At 41.4% G+C, this 21,859-nt stretch overlaps 1 protein-coding gene across 2 annotated transcripts in view; it reads left to right on the top strand.

Moving 5' to 3' along the window:
- The window catches only part of tmem163a (transmembrane protein 163a), a 64,023-nt gene that overhangs the window by 30,224 nt on the left and 11,940 nt on the right, over positions 1 to 21,859 (top strand). For both annotated transcript variants that reach the window (XM_028591316.1, XM_028591317.1), the window contains exons 3-4: positions 16,592 to 16,635; positions 17,911 to 18,002. In XM_028591316.1, coding sequence (XP_028447117.1) covers positions 16,592 to 16,635; positions 17,911 to 18,002 — 136 coding nt within the window. The remainder of the gene's footprint in view (positions 1 to 16,591; positions 16,636 to 17,910; positions 18,003 to 21,859) is intronic.

The raw sequence follows: 21,859 nt of genomic DNA, 5'->3' as shown, positions 1-21,859 counted from the left end.
TAGTGTTTAGTAAGGTGCTGATGTAGAGTACCTCTCCATGGTGGTCTGCTGCTTGTAGTGTTTAGTAAGGCGTTGATGCAGAGTACCTCTCCATGGTGGTCTGCTGCTTGTAGTGTTTAGTAAGGCGCTGATGCGGAGTACCTCTCCATGGTGGTCTGCTGCTTGTAGTGTTTAGTAAGGCGCTGATGCAGAGTACCTCTCTCCAAAACTGCCATACTGACTTTTCCTGTTTTATCAACGATTTCCTCGCTCGCTGCGGCACTCACTTTCTACTCCACGCCGGTTCTGTTATTGAAGAACACGAGACAGCGATGTGGCGCAACCAAACATGATACTGTTACATGATTGGCTGTTAGAGTATCACTGCCTACGTTGCTATGTTGCCAGAGAGTGAGGACCTTTTGTTCATGCAACCAAACTTGATTCACAACCTCTGGTTTCTTCCAATGGTTTCTTCTGATGAAGAAAAACAAGTTATCGAACGTTTTATCGACCGCATTTTCTATTGATATTGATTATGTGTCTATTGCGATACATATCGTTATCGTTTTATCACCCAGCCCTAGTTTGAACTAGTTGATAACCAGCATCGTGATACAGCTTATGCGGGACTGTGGTTGTTAGGTTAGGTGAAGCCAGATAACTGAAAGAGATCCAGGGCATGTTGATCTTGCTTACAGGCGTCTGGTTTAGACAACGCAAGTGTGTGTGTGTGTGTGTTATCAATAATTATGACATTATTATTTTGAGTATTGCCATAAGGGCAAAAGCGTCTGGACTTTTTTTGAAAAGAATTTAGATATTTTGTCAACTGTATAAGTTATGTTTATTTCTTCACAGTTTGACTCCCAAGATATGACAAGTTCTGAGTTTTTATTGCTGTTTGTGTGATATCAATACATATTTGTGAGATTCATGTCCCATTGTCTTTAAGGTCCTACAACCTTTTTTAACATTCAAGTGACCTCACTGCAGTACAAATATTCGAATAGCTCAGTTTTTCGTGAAAAAAATGGTGTTCATAGATTGACTGTGTACTACAGGGTTGATGTTTTACAAGCTTTTTTAGAAAATAAAACCAGACTGACCAGAGGTTGTCACAAATACTTTAGGCCTCTGAACGTTAAATGTCAGTATCCAACCCATTATTGCTTTAGCAATTTTACATAATAATGAAACTGTGGTGCACTCGAGAAACTTTTGTAAAATGGTATAATACAGATTTAAAAAATGATGCAGTGTAAAGGTGGTGCAGGTGTGTTTGTTCACTTCTACCAAAGTTGGTCTAGGTTAAGGTGTAAGTGCAACTTTGAAACACACAACAGACTTTTTCATTGCCTTGTGAAGAGATGCATTGCTTAACTTTTCGCTGTTTTTGTTGCTCATGATTGCATATAGCTACATCGAGCAAAGGCTCCAGAGACTCACGCACTTACACTGGCGGGAGTCTTCGAAAAGACAACCCCAATATCGTTTGTACAAGCAGCAATTACAAACCATATACGTTTATTGTTAGGCGGTGCCCTCTAGTGGCCAAAGTAATTATGACTGGAGCAAAACAGGAAGTCATATAACGTGGTATTAAGACCGAGAAAGTCCGTGGGTGGGAAGGGTGGTGTATGGGTCATACAAACACAGGACTTTCACCCAGGAAACTGGGTGGGAAACTTCCACTGCAAAAAGCAATGGCACGTTCTACGTCACGTGCATACTTTTGTCATGCGCGTATGCACAGAAGTGAAGTAACGTAAAAAATTTACTCATTTTAACACTAACCCACTAACCACAATCATTTTTAACTAAGTAGTTGTGTTGCCTAAACATAACCAAGTACTTTTTGTGCCTAAACCCAACCAAACTTCGACCATTTCACAACGTTAACGGCATTTTAAACCGTAACAGTTATAGGTATGAGGACCGAAAACGCGTTTCTCGTATGTAAGGGCACTGATTATGAAACACTCCTATTATAGGGTAAGAACAAACAACCTATGTGGTCATATGTATGGAGGACGTGTTGAGCCGCTGAGAATTTGCCCATCTGTAGTCTCGAATTGCCAGACCTTCCTCCACAGCGCTGCCGAGGAGGGTCTGGCTAGTCCGCACAGCATTCCGGGATGGGAGAGAAATGTGCTCTGGTTTATTGGCACAATCGTCTTGGGTGACGCTAAGTGCCCAATGACCATGTCTCTGCAAAATAGCCTTGGGAAGGAACTTGTTTTGGTGAAACGTGTACGTTCAAATGTTGTTTAAGTCGTGCAACAGAAAACTCAGATTGTACAAATAGTCTAGCTAGCTGTCTGGATTTCCACTGCGGAGATCTGAGGAGCAGTTAACCATAGTCCTCAGAAATCCACCGGAGTTTAGAATGCCGACACGAAGAAAGCGGAAGGTGATGGACATCCGGCCGAAAAAGTGGGACATCCGGCTAACTGTATTTATTTCCACTCATGCAGTTTTATAACAAAACGTTGCAGTAATTGGTGTTTGACAGCTGAAATAATCCTTGTACTTCCCACTAATAGTAGCCTAAATCATGTGTGTGTACTATTGTGTGCCCAATTAAGTATGTGTCTCGGGAACCTCTCTCTGTCTGCTTAACTCGATTTGATTATGTAGAACACAGAGCTTCTCCACAGAGCTCATTATTAAACTGTGGGGGAAATGTGATGTGGTCATTTAGTTGTGACTGAAGCTTTCACAAACAAAACACTGTCTGCCTTACTCCCTCATCTTTATATACTTCACACATATGCACAGAATGTCACATTCATACATATGAAGATGCACAGGTATAACAATGTAAAAATCGGATGTGTAAAAACACGCCTCGCTTTCCCTTATTATGGTGAAAATAAATCCTCACTCGAGTTATATCTGAATCAGTACTTCAGAGATGGAGAAAGATACTTTCATACTGAATACACTTACATGGACACAAAGGTGCAGATTGGGTATTTGAACTGTAGAAATTAAATTTGAATTGTTTTGTGTAACTATCTAGACACAATTACAAATGCATTTTAATACTGAGGTCTTAACTTTAATGTACGTTAATTGTATGGTTCAGTGTATTCCTGTGGCCCGTGTATTTAATGCCGGTCTGCTAACCAAATTTCCATAGGGATAAGTTAAAGTTGAAATTACAGGCTTTAAGAGTTTGTGTCGGAGTATTTCGGAGAAAAAACTGTCAAGGTGATGTTCTGAAGATAAGGTTGAATGCTTGTTTATGAGTCAGTATGGGAATTCTCCCCATTATTTCACATACTAGCTCCTCGAAATGACAAATATAAGAGAAATAAATATAATCTCAAATAGAAATTGTAAAGTTTGACGTCGCAAGCTCCATGTAACCTGCCAAACAATGCATTGAATGTAAACCAAGCCCTGTATGAGCATTTTGATGAACTAAAAGTGAGACTAAAACTCTTTTGATTGGATTTAGCTAGCTTGACTGAGACTGCAGGCAAGCATCATCTTACAAGATCAAAATATTAACTTCCCTAACAGGAAAAGCTACTGGATAAACAATCTGGCTGCATAACATTTTTTACTGTATATCTGTAATACTAACAGTGATCTGGACTTGCCATTTGCCTTTTTTTTGCTAAGTTGGGAACTGTTCAGCCTTTTCATTTTAACAAGGAAATGCATATGCAGTTTCTGCAGCATATAAGAAAAAATGCTCTCAGGCTGAGGTGATGTGGGAAATTGACAGTGATACAAAGAAATGCTGCTGAATTACTGTAGCTCAAGGGCATATATAAGATTATTAAAGACAGAAAGAGAGAGGTAGTGTGGTGACTCGGGTGTCTCGCAGAACTCCTCACTGCAGGGCTAAAACGGTCAGCCTTTGGGAAATCCATTCTGTCATAAGCTAAATATTATGTCACGAGTACCAGGAGGTAGGTAGGTAGGTGTGTGTGTGTGTGTGTGTGTGTGTGTGTGTGTGTGTGTGTGGTCATGTGCCTATTAATTTGGTCTCCACAGACCTGTGTGGACCTTATGTAGTGAAGACTGTGTATCTGTAGTTTGCGTGTCAGTAGCCAATCCGGTGCTGACAGGTCAGAACAGTTAGGCAGCAGTAGTTCCACCCACACCTCATTGAAACTGCTTAAACACTTCGTACTGGTCAGAGTTAACCGCAGCAGCTGTCTACTTTGGAATAATGAATCTGCATGATTTCTGCTAATTATTGCTCACTGTGTTCCAGCCAGTAAATGCTGGAAGTCTTGAAATATCAAAGCACATAAATTAGGTAAACCATAAACAGTGGGGAGATTTTTTTTGCAATGCTCCTGCCAGCCGGGGGGGGGGGGGTGAAAAGGTAAACAGAATTCAGCTGCAGTCAATGAGAAGGATTTTCACCTAATGTTTATTAGTTAGATAATAATGCCCGATGCAACTAAAAGCATAAATAAGTAGTAAAAGAGAGTATAGTAACACAATGTCTACACCAGACATTCCAATCAATTCATTTGTCTAAACCATAGACTGTTAATATTAGTGGACAGAGCATGTGTGACGTCACCCATAGACTGCTGGGCGCCATCTGTCTGTGACGTTAGCTGAGAGTTGGCAACACTGCTTACACTCTACGTTACACACTTTCACTGGTGATCTGGATGCAACTGCTGCTGAAATTAGCCTACATAATTCGAGGTAAGATTTAGCTTCGCTAGGTTTTAAATATATCTTTGTCCCATAGTTATATTACATATAAGACAGGCCGCGAACGGTCAATCACATAATGGCCATGCCCTATAACACCCCCTGCTTTATCGTCGATTTTAAAATCGAGACTATAATTAAAAAAAAAATGAACATCATTCGGTGTTGCAGAAGACTTCAAACTAGCGATTGAGACCATAAACTCTTTATGAAAAGGTTTACTGAGGTAATAAATCAAGTGAGAAGTGGTTCACTTTCTCATAGACTTCCACAGAAACAGACCTCCTTTTGCAACCGCACGTGTCGCCCCCTGCTGGAATTCAGATAGAATGCAGGTTTAAGGCACTAACACATTTGCAGCACTTTGCCAAACCGGATGCTTTGTCCATTAATATTAACGGTCTGTGATCTAAACCAGAAACTTTCACTTTACTCAGACGTGTACGCACCTAATTGCAACCCTTGTAAACCTAGTTTTCAATGCTTTAACTACTGTGAACAGTCCCAAACATCTCTCGCTGCATGACAGATCCACTGCAAACAGATGGAAGACTGCTGATAGTGTGCTGCTGAAGGGCTGCTATACTGTATAGCTATGAATCTGGTGTGGACAAGTTTGGAGTCTGATTCAGCTAGTAGTGTGGCCTGCTGCAAAAACAGTGACACAAATTAAGTGCTAGGCTAGTTGACAAAACAATCTTCACTCCAATTCTACTTAATTTCTGAAGCTTTAAATGCCATCATCACACAGTCCGCATCAGCAGAATCTGCTCAGTTTTAAGATTAGATGCTCAAACTCAGAGTGATTCTGAGCCCCTCTACAGCTTCTCATTCATCTAGCTGTCATGTAACTCTTTTTCCAAGGACCATTTGGTTAGATTTAGAGAGTTTCCACAATTACTGCCCTCACGTGGTCCAGCTGCAGCAAAGAATGGTCAAATTGGCATCAAAAACACAAACAATAAGAAAAGAACCAATCTGTAAGGTGCAGTTTTGCCAGTTGGAAACTAGCTCAGTGTTTGCAGAGGCCTGGGCTCTAACAAGTGACTTTTAGTGAGAGATTGTATCTTTTGAAGCACATTGACACACTGATTTGGAATGGGTAGAGAAAATTTTTTATAAGTATTTGAAAGCCTTTTGTCTTGGAATAAAAAGCATGATTTCAAACAAAATGTCATGCCGTGATTTAGGTAGAAAATCTTCCTCAATGAAATTGCATCATTTAGGATGACTGCTGCAGGTGTTCTGAGATCTGAGAAGTCTTAGTATTAAGAATGAGTCTTCGTGTCAGCTTTTCTTTACTTCAACTTGGAAGTTACATTTCCCAATTGAATGGTGTCTATACAAATCAAATTGAACCAACTAATTCTTCTATGATATTGTTGAAGCCATAACTGCACATTGCATTTGCACATGGAGTAGAATTAGAGTATGTTCCACAGGGATTCAATTAGATGTTTGTTATATTGTAACCAGAAGACTTCTATTTTGTGCAGCTAAGACAATGCACAGCCCTGCCGAGGGTATTTTAGCTTTATATTTTGGGATTATTTAGATAGAACATTTAGTAGGACAATTAAAACTCTTGATGTATGAAGCCACTGCCTTTCTTTGTTCTGCCATTGAACTAAAAGCCTGGATCCTAGTGTGTGTAAACTACTACTCAAACCAGCTACAATAAACCACAGTCATTTATGTAAGATTATCTTTTAGATTAATCATCCGGTCACACGATCCACTCATCAAATTCTGAGAGAAACTAAAATCTGCGCTCCACTGAAGTACAGCTCTGGCTGTCGCAGTGATGTAGCGGAGCACGACCACAGCGGCGGAGACCTTGCAAGGATATTTTGTGTGCTGCTAATGAATTCCCTCGTAATACTGTCACATTTGTTGCCACAAGATGTCCTTCAGCTAACTGCATCCTTCTCCCTGCTGTGAGGACATTAACAGAAAATGAATAGTCAGTGGAAATGTCATGTATGACTCTGTTGGGTTTTGCTGAACTATAATTCTTGCCCAATTCTGAAGCGTTATGTTGAAAGTCTTGTATCTTATTATCACTTCACCCAACGCATACTGTACGTGTCCAGTTTACAATGCAAACAATGACACTTCTCTGTTGATATTGGAGCAGGATAGACTACTCCTTTTTTGGAAAATCCTTAAACACCACTGGACTTTTGTTAAGCTGGTAAAACGTTTCCAGAATGAAGCTCTTTAAAACCTACAGGTGTCTAGGAAGCATTAGTTCAGTCAGCCGCGTGCTTGTCCTAGCTTAATCTCCACACAAACCCCAGTGCCAAGCCGCATGCAGATAGCACCTCCCTCGCTGTGCCCATCCACTGCACTTCTGCCCTGCTACAGATCAATACTGCAGGGCTACTGTGAGGGGAGAGGGAGCCCAGGAGGTAGGTACCACAGCCAGGGAGGTTTAGGAATACAGGAGTGTTAATGTAGGAAAGGAGATGAGAGAGGGGCTGAAATGGAGAAGACGGATAAAAGAGCAAAAATGAAAGGGATGGAAATAGATAGGGAGGGGTAGGAAAGAGCAAAGAGAGGATGATTAACGGTAAAACAGAAGTGGGATGAAGGAAGGAGACGGATGGGAGGATGAAGACAACTGCAGCAGAGGACCGAAACAAGGGAATGAGTTCTCTTTTTTTAAGGGACCAAGTGGGCCATCCACAGGGGGACGGAGAGGGGAAAGGAGGACAGAAAAGAAGGGAGGTTAAAGAGGAGGAAGGAGGAATGGAGAGAGGAAGCATCCCAGTAGGGTTTTCCGCAGGGTGAGCTCAGCCACAATGCGGTGTAGAGCTGAGCCGTGCTGAGCAGTAGGTCCTGAATTATTAAACACAATATTTTGCAGCAAACGGCCGCAGCCATCTCTGATGTGTCTGCTGAGGAGGCAAGGGGGGTGGGGGGTTATGCCATAGTATTTGCATGGACAGATGTGCGTTTGCAATAGTGTGTGTGTGTGTGTGTGTGTGTGTGTGTGTGTGTGTGTCAGGGCGAGTGCATGCCCATTTAGAGGCACTAATTGATGAGGAAGCAACATCCTGAGGGCCTTTGTTTTAACTCCCTGCCCCAGTGGAGGGCAACCGGCAATTTAGCACACATGCATTTGGTAATAGGTTTGTCCAGACAATATCTGTATTTACCCTTGTCTCCTAGAAATGACATTTAAATATAATGAAATTGTTTTCTTAATTACGTTGTAGTGCAAAAACGTAGTGGCTGAACCGCAACAGAGTCACAGGGAGTGGTTGATTGTGGGCGTACAAAGCAGGACTCTCGCCTGTAGGCAACAAAATCACTTTGGTTAAGGTTTGGTAAAGTTCACGATTTTCATTTAAATGTTAATAAGCACATCACATCTCTTGTTTCAAGTCACTGTGGTCTTTTTTTTTTTTTTTTTTCCAGACCACAATCTTTCCTTCAACTTAACCAAAGTGCTTTTGTTGCCAAACATAATCACAAAAAAAGTTGAATAATTTTGTTAGTGAAAACTTTACTCAGATTTTCAGTGTCAGTTTTTGCAACTTGCCCGATACGTTCATAAACAAAACTTCCTCATTATGTTAGAAAATGTAATACGGCCGGAATAATGTTTCTTTCAAAATGTATATGCTGTTGCAAACCAGTTGTATATGCGGACAGTCTAGGAGACATTTCAAGTTTCTTGTATTCAGATTACATTACATTTATTAAGCTGATAATTTTATCCAAAGCGACTTAGAATAGGTGCATACAGGGGAGTGCAGTAACAGTTTTACATTATGTTTTCATATTCAATAAGAGTCATTTGAAGTCACCGATCAAAACGTTTAAAGCTGCATTAGGTCACCTTGCACATTTTAAGTCAAACATAGCAGTGAGTCTGGCAGGGATTTCATATAAAGTCTTGTGATGCACAGCGTCAACATTTGTGCCAATGGGATGTTCTTTTCCATTCCAACCCTGCTGCACAATTTCAGCCCTGACAGGTGTATTTGCATAAAAATCTTGTTTAGTCCTGCTTTAACGATGCATAATTTCTCCTCACTGTCTGCTCCTTCCCCCACACTCTGAACCTCTTCCCATTTCTGTCCAGCTCTTTTATTCCTCTCCCTGGCCTTTTCCTTACCCGCCTTTGCCTTTGCCTACCATTACCCTTCTAATTATTACATTGTGCAAATAACAGCTCTGCCATCACCACAGCGCAAAAACAAAATAATGAACTGCTTTTGCACCACACCACTATACTTCAAACACGTTGAATTGCTTTCTTTATCCTGGGACGGTTAAGTGGTTTTCCTCAACTTCAATAAATGTGTCCATTGGGAGCTTTTTTTTCCAGGGCACTAACACAGATGAGTCACCTCGATGAGATTGGAGGCTCAGAGATTTACTGATTGACAGCCAGAGAGTGGCTCCTGCAACCTCTCTCTGGTCTCCTTTCTGTCTTTTTTTTTTTTTTTTTTTTTTTCTTTCTCACTTTCTTCATCTCTTCTTGTCTGTCTGCTTCCCCTCTCACTCACACTGCCTCCCTGTCTCGCTCTCGGTTTGTCTGTCCATCTGCCACTTTCTTCACCTCTCTCCTTCTAATTCCCCGTCTCCCGGATTATTCCTTTGCTCCTTTTGATGTAATTAAATTTCACAACCCTGAATTGAGCTCTTGCCCTGGAGGAACAGAGAGGAGGACGTAATTACTTTTCCGTTTGGCTGCAAATGATTCCACTGATTTGATATGGTATTTTTTATATTTTTTTCATACAGTCAACAGCAGGGGTGTTTTGACGGGTCATTGAGTGGAAAGCAGCCAGAGTGGAAATCGTCCGTCTGGATCTACTCTACCTGTCAGCGGACAATTGGAGAAAGACACAAGCATGAGTCAGTGTGGATTTTGGCAGCTATCGTTTAAAGCTATAGTGCGTAGTTTCTGCCGCCTCCATGAGGAATTCTATGGCAACAAAACTGTCGGTGCGTCCACATGATGCAAGCCTTATGTGACTGTGCACCGCCCCCGCTCCCCTTCACACAGTTGCCTAGTAGCCAAGGAGGACCTGAAGGATTAAAAAAAACATGGACTCTTCAGAAGAGGTCATTATCTTCCCTTGAGTTTCTGCGTGGGAAAGTCACCAGACGGCACAATCTTCCGAACCTAGCTATACTGAGAAATGGAGAGAGTTGTGTGGAGCTGATAGTCTTAATTAGCTTTGTAGCAACTCATTTGGCAATGGCTTGCATGTAACAGACGTTCATTAATATAAAAAATGTACGCACTAAAGCTTTAACACATTTATAGATTCAGTAACATTTTAGTTCCGATCTAGAGCAGTAATTGCAATTAATGTCCGATCAGATCCTGCTGCGAGAGAGAGAGAGAGAGATGGCACTATCCCCGGTTCTTGCATAACTCACTGATAATTAGCGTTTTAATGCTGCCGAGTCCTAACCATGGCTATGCAGGTATTGGCAGGACATCTAATTGGACTATATGGAACATGAAATAGAATAAAAATAAACAGAATAGTAAGACAAAATGGCCTCATGTTTGACGACCATAGACTGGCGTGTGTAATCGGCTTATAAGGGTTAGGATTAGTGTTTTACAACACAACAAAGGCAAAGAAGCGCATTATTTAGACACACAGCACACTATATGTAGTGACTATTTTGTCTTGTTTGTTCTTTGTCACCTTGGTGTTGACTGGGGGACTCTTTGACGCTTGTTTGTCCCAATAAACCCAAAAATATCCAAGAGTAGAGTTGAAAAATATATGTTCCTTTATTACAACAGATCCTTTATCTGGTACATAAATTATAAGGCAGACTGAATATTTTAAAGTACGAAAAAAAAAGAGAAGCAGCAGATCATGCAACAGTTTGCAACAAGGTCAAAAAGCTGTGTGCTCCCAGTCAGCCACACCTCCACTCACGTCACCTTCCTATTTAATGACTTTTGAAAGGCACAACTTAAGAAGAACAGAACAAACATTATTATAATGAATAATCAAACAAAATATATGTTTAAGGAATGGCTCCTACACTATATTCCAGTGTTTCCTTTTCTTTGATTTTTCAATTTAAAGAGCTTTATTGGCATGACAAGACATTGCTTATATTGCCAAAGCAGATACCATATAAATAAAAGGAAATTAACAATAACTTGCACAGCATACACTACATAAACCATAACATGAACACCCACTTAAACATAAAGTGATAGAGGCACGAAGAGTACAATGGTAGAACAAAATCATTACACAATCATCATTTTCCAGTCTCCTCTCTTCCTAGTCGGCGTCTCCTCTTCTTACTCTTTACTGTAAAAGCTTTTCTAAAATTCCAGTCAATGTGATAAATCAACTTCTTGACTCATGCACCTTGGAGAGGAGATCTGGTTTAATGTACTACAGTGGCTTGCCTTGTATACAACATCATCAGGATAGTCTATATCCACAACCTTCCACTTCCGGGATTGGTCCGGTGGCGTCGGAAATTCCTTGTGTCCTTCCGCTTTCTTTGTGCTGTAATTCTAAACTCCGGTGGATTTGTGAGGACTATGGTGAACTGCTCCTCAGATCTCTGCAGGGTAAATCCAGACGGCTAGCTAGACTATCTGTCTAATCTGAGTTTTCTGTTGCACGACTAAAACAACTTTTGAACCTCCACACGTTTCACCAAAACTAGTTCCTTCCCGAGGCTATTTTGCAGAGGCACCGTTGCTCCGTGCGCCGTCCATGACGATTGTGATTGGTTTAAAGAAATGCCAATGAACCAGAGCACATTTTTCTCCCATCCCTGAATGCTGTGTGGACTAACCAGACCCTTCTCTGCAGCGCTGTGGAGGAAGGTCTGGCAATGCGAGACTATCAGGACAACAGTTGCTGACCTCCATAACAGAGATTGATTTAGTCAGGCGTTTCAAACGGAGGCCTGTCATAAATGCCTCTTTGGTGTTACAACCCAATTGTTAGCAGACTCTCATCTGACAAACTCACGCACACGATCATGGGCTCCACCAGAATCATTTGACTACTAAAATCTACAGTTTCCACGTCCCACATTACCCCTCCTTTTTGAATACCCTCCTTTTTTGTATTTCCTCTTCCATCTTCTTTGTCTCCCACTGCCCTCTTCTTCTTTCCGCCTCCTACTACTCCATTTCCACCTCTCTCTCCACCTTCTCTCCTGTTTCCCCAGTCTTGTTAGCACTGGTCACGCACGCTCGCCTTCCTGATTAACTAACAACCCAAAGGATGTTACACCGAGCAGTGGCTGCTCTCACCGAGAGAGGCATCGATTTGCTGGCAGGCGGTAACCGCACAGACTGGCACATCGAAATGAGCTTGAGAACAGAAACTGGAAGAAAGAATGACTGCCAGGCAAAGAAAAACGCACCATTTTCAAATTAGTAGCCGATATGGAGTCAAGAGAAGAATTGTCTCCTTGGCTCGATGACCACATACAGTACACAAACACTTTTTGAATACTACATGTATAAATGAGGGCAGACAGACAAGGTGATGAAGATGAGGGGTCTTAAATGCTTTCACTAATGACTTAGATGGCACAGACACCGAGAGAGGACATCTGTTTCTTCGGTAAGTAAATGCGTATTAAACATAGCTGTGTGTATGTGTGCACAAGTGCTTCCTCGGTGAAAGTGTTAATTAACGTTCCGCCTGACTCACTGCGTTGCTGTTGAAGGCACAGGATCAGATAAGCCATTTATTATATAATAGGCTCGTTCGAGATGAACTGCGCCTCGCCTGTAAAGCGCACGAGAGCAGGCGGCAGCAGCCGAGGGGCGGTGACAAAAATCCGCTCTCAAGTCGGACAGTTTTCCAGCCGTTTCCAGCAGCCTTCAGGCTGAACAGGAAGTGACCGAAACACTGTGGTCCGATTTTAATAAAATATTATCAGACCCATATATCTGCTTGTACACAGTCTCCAGTTGTTTTGATTATGACAGAGTAGCTGTCAGAATGCTCTAGATGCGATCTGTTGCTGATTTTAATTAACAGACTGTAGATGATCTGTAATCTGAACGGATTTAGTCTTTCTGACTTCTAAACATAACTATCAGCCACACATGTGTTCTGTACAGAATAAGCCTTTAAATCAGACAAATCAGTTAAAATCCCTCCAAATCAAAATTAATAAAATGTTTATATAAAACGTCATGTTGAGTCGATTCTGAACCAATCAGCTGTTGGATCAGCTGAGAGGCCGGCGTTTCCCAGCATTCCCTGGGTCCACCTGGGTCTTGCAGTCGGTGGAGAGCAACTGCGGCGCTACGCTCTAAATACTGCGGCCGCCTTGATCTCGTGAGGTTATCGGTTGCCCACGTGTGCATGACGTCAGAGCAAGTCGGGATCAAGTCGGACACAAATCTAACCGGCATGCACTGGGCGGCGATCGCCGGTGATCGATTCTGCGCAGATCTGGCTCATCTCGAACGATGACAAATTCAGAGAAAACGCTCACACTCACGTGGACTGATTGTCCCCGGAGAAGCTGTAAAAAAAATATGTATTATAAATAAATGTATAATAAATATATAAATATGTAATTTTCTATTTTCAACTAGTTTATTCTGTATTATTTGCCCTTCTCCACTGAATACATGCAATTAGTCCTACATGCAGCTTAAATAGTTGTCATTATTCTTATTTCTGAATATACAACAGCATTAGCTATTTGATTTTTGGCACAAATCACCATACTCCAACTAATATCCTCGTCATGTTGAGTCTGTATGATATTATGATCCATTTTAATTATATACAGTAGCCTATTGTGAGAAGATGTTAAACATGACCTTATAGTCTCAAAAGGATGACACGGGTTGGTTTTTTTTCCTGATCCAAGGCACGCTGTAGTCACAAGTTTAGTCATTTTTGAGCCATGTGAAGATTGAAATTTCTTTCTGTAAAGGAAATAAATATTTGACTGACTCAAAATTAGGAGCCAAATGATTTCTGCCCATAATAAATCTCTTAATTAGGCATAGCTTGGCGTTGTATGTGTTCTTGAGGTGTGCATTAACCTGGATGAAAACCATCAAACTAGGCTAAACCCGTGACAGTTAATGGATCCGTGCTTCTCAGCCAGCAGTTCAACTCTGAACTCTTTATCAGAGACTCTCTTGGAATGTAGACGGTCGGTCACACACAGAGGCTTTTAGATCCAAGAGCTAATTATCATCGAGGTCATAACCTAGCACATCACTGGACGCACACCCGTCATCCTTAAATCTCATAGTGTTCAGAGTTTGGAAAGAGTGAGAAAAGAGAGATCTTTTCCTTTTCCCCACAAATTATGCCTTTTTGAATTTAAGAAAGTACTAGCTTGACTCCTCTCACAACTAACAAGTAGGGAATTCTGAACATGGAAGGCGATCTAGTGCCCCTGATCAAAGCACTAAGCATTAAAAGCTACCCACCACCAGGGTGGGATTATGGTTGTCAAAGGCAGATCTCTAGAGCAGATTAACCAAATATGATTAGCTCAAATCAATCCAGATAATCTTTCTTGTATGCTATTAGTTGGTGATGAAATACCGTGGTTTCTTGATCCTTGGCTGTGCGCCAATGTTGTAAAAAGCTACAGTTGTTTTCAGGACTATTATTTTGCGACATGAACTCTGCAAAACACAAATTGTGCAAGACAAGAATATTGGAACTGAATTACTTCAAAAGTACAGTGAAGTTAAACATTTTTTCTTCCTTTTTATAGAACTGAAACATATTTGTTTTTAGAATATCTATAAGAAATATGCTCCTGAAATCGTTAGTCCTCCTAAATATTTTAACACTTCTTGTCTGGCCCCGTGGTCTCCATTGGCATATGTGACATATCTCAAATCATATCAGAACCATTTTGAAATAACTGATGAAATGATTTCAAGGAGACTGGTTTACTCCGATCCCTTGTATTCTTACAAGGACTGTTCTCTCTTGGGAAAAATCGACCTCCATGTGAATAAAACGCGTCGTTACAGCTTGTAAATGATAATTAGCTCATTGGTTACACATATTACAGTTACACGGCACTAATATCTGCTGCAAGTTATCGTTCTTCTTCAGGGAGCTGAGTTTAATGAAATGTAAGTGGAGTAATGGCAGGAACCCTGACACCCATGTAAAAGAACAAACAAGTGGAGATGCTTTACAGTCTTGCGGTGCATTGGTGGTATTGATAGACATAATTAATAAGCTGTTTATTAGTATGTGATTTCAGCTCTCAGGTTCACTTTATTGATCAGCTGTCCTAATTTCCTTCACAAGGAAAATAACAATGTTGCACTACATTGCTTGCTATGATGTTGGTAAGTCTGACCAGCTAAGATTGACACTGAGCAAAGTGATAAAAGAACATGGGTTCAAGCCTGGGGACCTAGGTGCAGTAACTTCTCCCAGCTGCCCGATTTACCATGTGTGTTTTTTTGAATTCATTGTCAAAACAGTCACACTCTCAATTTGGCTCCATTTGTGGACTCTCCAGATGGGTCTGAGGCATGGTGGAGCTCCTGAGGGTGTGTGTGTGTGTGTGTGTGTGTACGTGAGAGAGAAGACAATGAAGAAAGGGGTTGTGTAAGAAAAGCAAGAGAGACCCTGGGTGACAGTCTCCAAGACGGAGCGAGACAGAGGGGACAGCATATGTGTGTGAGTGTGTGTGGACAGTCATGTTACACACCCAGCCTAGACTAGTGCCATCTGCCTGGTATCAGAGGTCTGTCTGGGACTGCCCTCTCCTTTTCACTCTTTAATTCCTCCTTTCACCTTCTCATTATTTCTTTTTTTTTCTCCTGTTCAGCCTTCTTTTCTCTATTGTGATTGTAGTTCAGACTACAGCTGCTTTTTCATTAATTTTTTTTTTCATTAGTGATACTGTAAGCAGCAAAATCAATGAAAACTTATCTGTTTAAATATGTATGAGTGCCTGGCAAAATGCAACGTCACTCCATGCCTGTGGGCAGTCAGCTCTAACCAGAATGAATAAAAAGACAACAAGACGTGACAAGAGACACTGAGATATAGGGAGGAAAAGAAAGAGAGAGAGAGATGTGTCAAAGGCAATCAGAAACTGAGAGGCCTGGAGGAAAAGAGAGGCCAGGAGAAAAGAGTGGGAAGGCGACAAAAGGCAAACAATGAAGAGTTGAGAAAAAGAGGGATGACGAAAGCTCTGTAGTTCAAACTTCCAGCTTAGCTTCGAATCTCCTGTTACCATGGTGATTTAACTGCAGATATGCTGTCCCCCCGAGACTGTCCTGAAAACACACGGGGGGGAGTAGTAACACAAGGACAGTCAGAAGGGCAAATAAGCACAGGTGTTTGAGACAAGGGCTTCAATAAATGTACGCTACCCTGTATCCCATTCAGGAAACCTTCCAACCCGGTCTTCTAAACGGCATCCTCCATTACGTTTTCGAGGAAAATTTATGTTTACCGGATTGGGTTTGTTTCAACATAGTCTATATCCACGACGTTCTACTTTATATATCTACTTTATATATTTGTATATCTGGCTTGTTTGGTATACACACTGGTGCTGATACTGTTTTCTCTTGATCTTCTTATTTCATCTAATGTATGTTCTAGATTGTTATTCTATCAGTGGGGCTATAAAAATAAGTAGAAACACTTAATAATCCTGTAATGTTTGATCATGTAATTGCTTTTAATTTTGCATTATTAACTCTTCACACGAGACACACTTACGTTTGTTCTACATGATGCAATGTGTGTGCAGGTAATCAATAATGCAACTGGGAACATGTGACATTAATATAGTACCTTATATTCAGCTAAAGTATTGAAACCACTAATGTCAGATAACTACAGCATAAAGCTGACTACTAAAATACAAACCATTAAATCAGTATTAACTGTTTTCTCTCTCTCTCTCTCTCTCGCTCTTCCCCCCACAGCTGTATCATTCATGAGACACAGCGCGTCAGCCTTTGGATTTGCCGTGAGTTCCGCCTCCCTTCTCCCCTCCATTTGCATTGATCAAATAGTCATAACTTTAGTCTATTGATTTATTAATGAATCTTGTTACCAAAGTGTTATTGGTCCCTTTGTCTCCAAGGTAACAGGGCAGAGAAGAGAGACTGGGCATGGAGCTCAGGTTGAATGCCTGTTTGCTCAACATGTCTGCTGGCTTTCCGCGAAACTAGAGTTCATATTACTACTTATTACTTCTTGTAATTAGTTTAAAAAATAAGATTTATTAAGACTGAAGTGAAAATTAAATCCTCCACACCCTAGGCCAGTGAGGGCAAATGTGATTAGCATAATGTGATTAGAATATTATAAATCATAATCTGCAGTGCTAGCTATCTCTTTATTAAAATGTGGGTTTTAATTAGCAAGTACTTGGCTATCTATGAGCTTTTTAATAAAGTAAGAAGACCAACCCAAAGGGGTGAGATCACAGCAGCTGGACTGTAGCTTTAGCTGCTATGATGTTGGAAGTTGACATTTTTACAGGTTTACAGGTACATTATGTGCCTTGAACAATAAAATAATACTCATGCCATATTTTATGATAAAGCTTCAGGGCAGATAAGACTTTCTTTAGTCTTCTTTGAGAGAGTATACCTGATTAATGCAGCACAAAGTCATATATCATGTTGATAATGCTTATCACCGTGATTCCCCTGAGGCGATTAAACATCAACAGGCTCTTGCTCATGCAATAGATTTTGAGATGTCTCGATGAATGCTTGCTCTGGTGTGAATCATACAGGAACTGCATGCTTTAATTTCTACACAACTAAAGTGCCCAGAATATCAAGTGCCTCTTTATTTTGTTCGAGTTCAATACATCATGACATGCTTTTTAAGTTACATTATATACAATACAAATATTTTACTACACAGGATTTTAATTTGAGATCTTCTTTACCGTGCTGGCAAAATTACATGCTGTATTTTTATTTTCAACAACGCAGATAAGATCGGGATACTTATATGCCACAACCCATTTGATACGTTTGAGCGTGGTGGTTTCAGCAGCATTGATACAGTATCGTATAACACAACATATCATATGTCATAATAAAAAAATATATATACACAATATTCTGTGTGTATTGTATTAGTGTTAGAATTGTAACAAGTTATCAATGTGCTCTTTGAAACATGCTCTTTCTTTCCTTTTTCAGCTATTGCATTAAGTTAAATGTAACCACTGTAATAACTTGCTACCCTTTCCTCTGTTGCTGGGTTTCTGTTCCTGCTACAGTTTGATGCCACGCTGGACGTCCTGTCATCAGTCATTGTCCTCTGGCGCTACAGCAATGCAGCAGCTGTGCACTCTGCACACAGAGAGTATATGTGAGTACCAAACAACCTGCTCAGTATAGTCAATGTTTGATTCATGATGAATCTATATGGTGTGATGCAATCTGGGTTACTCTTCTCCACCTGCATTAAAGCAAAATAGTTCCTGTATTTCATTGTTAATTTACAGTTTTCATCCATCTCTTTTTGTGTTTGACTTTCTTACAAATTCCCCCTAAACTTGATTTATTTTTACAAAGATGCAAATTCAACAACTAAATCTAGTTTCTGTTGCTGTCCGACGTCAGAGATGGTATTATTTTCATCATAGTCGATATTTAAATGGCTGGTTTCACTCGAAAAGACACTGTGAAAGTATGTTTGATCTGAAGGTAGCATTTAGTTGTTGGAGGCTGGATGAATAGATGCAAGAGGGAAAGGGGTTATTTATCTACACTGGCCTTTTTAGACAGATAGCGTTGAGTCAGAAAAAATGTAAACTCTGTGCAGAGGATCTGTCTCTCAGGTGTTGCTACCATAGCCTACCTAAAGCCCCAAATGGTACCTGCAGAGAGGAGGAATGGAAAATATTCAGATGATGACAAAGGGAGAAACCAACATAAAATGGCTGAGTAAGGTGTTGATCCACCATGAGCCTCCACAACAGATTCAATGCTCCGTGACATACGTTATCCAGGTCTCTGAACTCTACTGGTGGAGGAACACCATTCTTAACGAAGACATTCCCTCATTTGGTGTAAGAGCTTGTTGTTATTGAATGGGAATTTTACAGAATTGAGCAGTTAAAGTACGGATACAATGGAGAGTCACACTTAGAGTTTGTTGAAGGGCTTCATTCCCTTGCCTTACAATCCACTAATTCCATGCATGTGTGTGTGACATGTCTTGATATTCTTTTGAAAAATAAACTACGTGGCAGAATCATTCTGAGAGCTGAGAAATCGAAAAAGGTGGATAAAACGAATTGTGTTTTTGCAAGGTCGAAGCACTGCATTGCACTTGCCCACACTCCAAATCCATTGTGTTTCCATATTTTCCAATAGAATACAATAGAGTGAAAGAGCAGTTCAGGGGCATGTTGGAACTGTGAGCTAATTTTCTTATTAATTGCACCTTTTGAAGGTATGAGGCCCTGTCTCATTAGGCTTTCAGTCGTGTTGGACATACCCAGCTGGGCTGATAACGTACTTTTTAGAACCTCTATTTCTTCATTCGAGGGTGATAGGGAGTGGAGCAATATATTCCTAATTGAACAAGGTCACTGTACATCAGGGCTAAACATAAGCCTGTTAATCCATCAGTTTTCAGTCCCGCTGCAGCTCAGCTGAGTCTGTCAAGTGGCTGTCAGGTTGCACAGAGCCTTGTCGGTCTTAGGTCTTACAACAACACCTCTGCTTCGCTCAGAGGATGGAAGACCGAGCTGCCACTCTGCCCCCCATTAATACACACACATACACACCTGGATGTACAAAATCATTAGCACACACAAAATATTTTTTATACAGTAGTCAACAACCAACCACATATGCATCAAAAATGACATTCACATACACACCAAGGGCCCTATCTTGCACCCAGCGCAGAGCAGCGCAGCGCAAGGCCCGACTCAAGTGTCTTTGCTAGTTTAAGACCGGCACAGTTGTCAATTTCCCGTCCAGCGCCCACGTCATTTAAATAGCAAATGCACCTGCGCCCATCTTTGCGCCCATGGTGTGTGCTGGTCTTACTGCGAGGTGTGTTCAGATGAATTCTTGGCGTATTGCTATCTTGAGGCAGCGGGAATTGATCGCGCCATTGACCAACAAAAACCTGGTCTAAAGTCAATAGCGCAGCAGATCATTGTTACATGTCATGTCATTTGTTACATGTAATTTAGCTGACACTTTTATCCAAAGTGACTTAGAATTGCTATATATATGTCGGAGGTCGCACACCTCTGGAGCAACTAGGGGTTAAGTGTCTTGCTCAGGGACACATTGGTGATGTATCGCAGTGGGAATCAAACCCAGATCTCCAACACCAAAGGCATATGTCATGTCCACTGTGCCATCGGCACCCATCATTGTTATTTTATTAATAAAATGTGCCTAGGCTTTTGCACAGCGCGCGCACACTATGATTGTTACACACACACACACAGGGAAGCGCAGCAGCATGCAAACATGCAAAAGATTACAAATAAAAATATTACGGTGCAAATCCGCCATCATTATAGCAATGTGCCAAGGTACAAATGCGCCTGGCTTTTAAAGGAAATGGGAGATGACACTGATTGGTTTATTGTATTGTTACGACCTCGCCTCTGCAGTGCAGGGGTGGTTCCTCCTGCAGGCAGAGGAGGGTCGTTAATGATTGGAGCCACCTGGGCTCAGGGTATTTAAGCTGCTTCTAACCACTCTACAAGTGGGGGATCCCGGACGAGCCCCCACTTGTCACAAACCGGCTCATGGCCTGTGGCAAAGAATGAGGGGACACCAACAACAAGTATAGGCCAATCAAGAAGATACTTTATTGTAAACCAAAATGATTAACTTTAAACAAAGAAAAAGGAATGAGGTGTGAGAATGTCATAATTAAGGTGTCTGTAAAGTGCATGGTTGAGCGAGTCTGTGTGTGTGAAAATGAGTGGAAACTAAGTAAAACTATAAAGGAACAAACAAAACAGGATCATACCTGGAGGAGCAGAGAGAAGAATGGTTAGAAGCAGCCCAGGTGGCTCCAATCACTAACGACCTTCCTCTGCCTGCAGGAGGAAACACCCTTGAACTGCAGAGGCGGGGTCGTAACAGTATGTTACGCCCAAAACACACCTATGAATTAATAGAGACACTAAGTAAAACCCTTTTGAACCATGCGCCCGGCGCACAGACCCTTTTTTCTGCCGACAAACTAGCAAAAGTGGATTTGGACACGCCCTAAACGCACCTGCGCCATGCACTTCACACCGTGCACTTAGATCGTTCCAATAGGGCCCCAAGAGTGAGAGCAATCATTTCCTATACACTAGGATGACCAAACGTGCTCTTTTGCCCGGACATGTCCACTTTTTACCTACTGTCCGGGAAGTCCGGGGGGGGTTTTATAAATTCTTGAAAATGTCCGGTTTTCACTGTTTTTCATGGGACCATTAAGCGTGTGCTTAAATTGACTGCCGCTTTGCACACAGTACTACGGTACTTTGTTGTGTGACGTAATTCCCGAGAGGCTGCCTTGTGGGCGGCTCTGCGACGCGCACATACTCAGGGACCAGGGCAGACAGCGGAGCAGCATTGGACACAAAATGCTGACGCGTTTCCTGCTAAAGCTTTCCCACCGTGGTCAGAAAACACAGGGGAGACACTTTTTCTCTCACTATGACTCTAGAGTCGCTACTCGCTAGCCGTCACTCTCTCTTCTCCCTCGCTCTATCACCCACTCCCCACGCACACACACATGCCGGATCGACGAACACACCAGCGCACAAGTATAAACATCGGGCCACTTACGTAGGCTACGGAGCCTGCGCACAACCACAAAACAAGACTAGTGCCGCTTCACAGTTGAACAGCAAAAGAAATGTCCCACGTACCGTCCCGGTCGGGACCGGACAAGTGGGAGGCGGAGTGCTGGCACATATGTTTCAGTGTCTGGCACATATGTTTCAGTGTCTTTATTATTTATCTTATTACATTGAAAAGGTATTAAGAGATATTTTGTTGAAGCTGGATTTTCTAACACAGATGAGGTCATATTTAGAACATTATTTCATATTATTTATGTATTTTAAAAGAGAGCTATTATTTTGTTACAGGTTGTTGGAGATTTTATTTTATTTTATTACAGAAGTTATTTTTGCACCATTGAGGTATAATAAAGCATGTTCATTAACCTCTGAGAAGCCTGTCTGGATA

The sequence above is a fragment of the Perca flavescens genome, chromosome 11 (genome assembly GCF_004354835.1).
Source record: "Perca flavescens isolate YP-PL-M2 chromosome 11, PFLA_1.0, whole genome shotgun sequence".
NCBI lineage: Eukaryota > Metazoa > Chordata > Actinopteri > Perciformes > Percidae > Perca > Perca flavescens.
The sequence above is the reverse complement of the archived record's forward strand: the minus strand, read 5'-3'. Positions and strand labels throughout refer to the sequence as shown.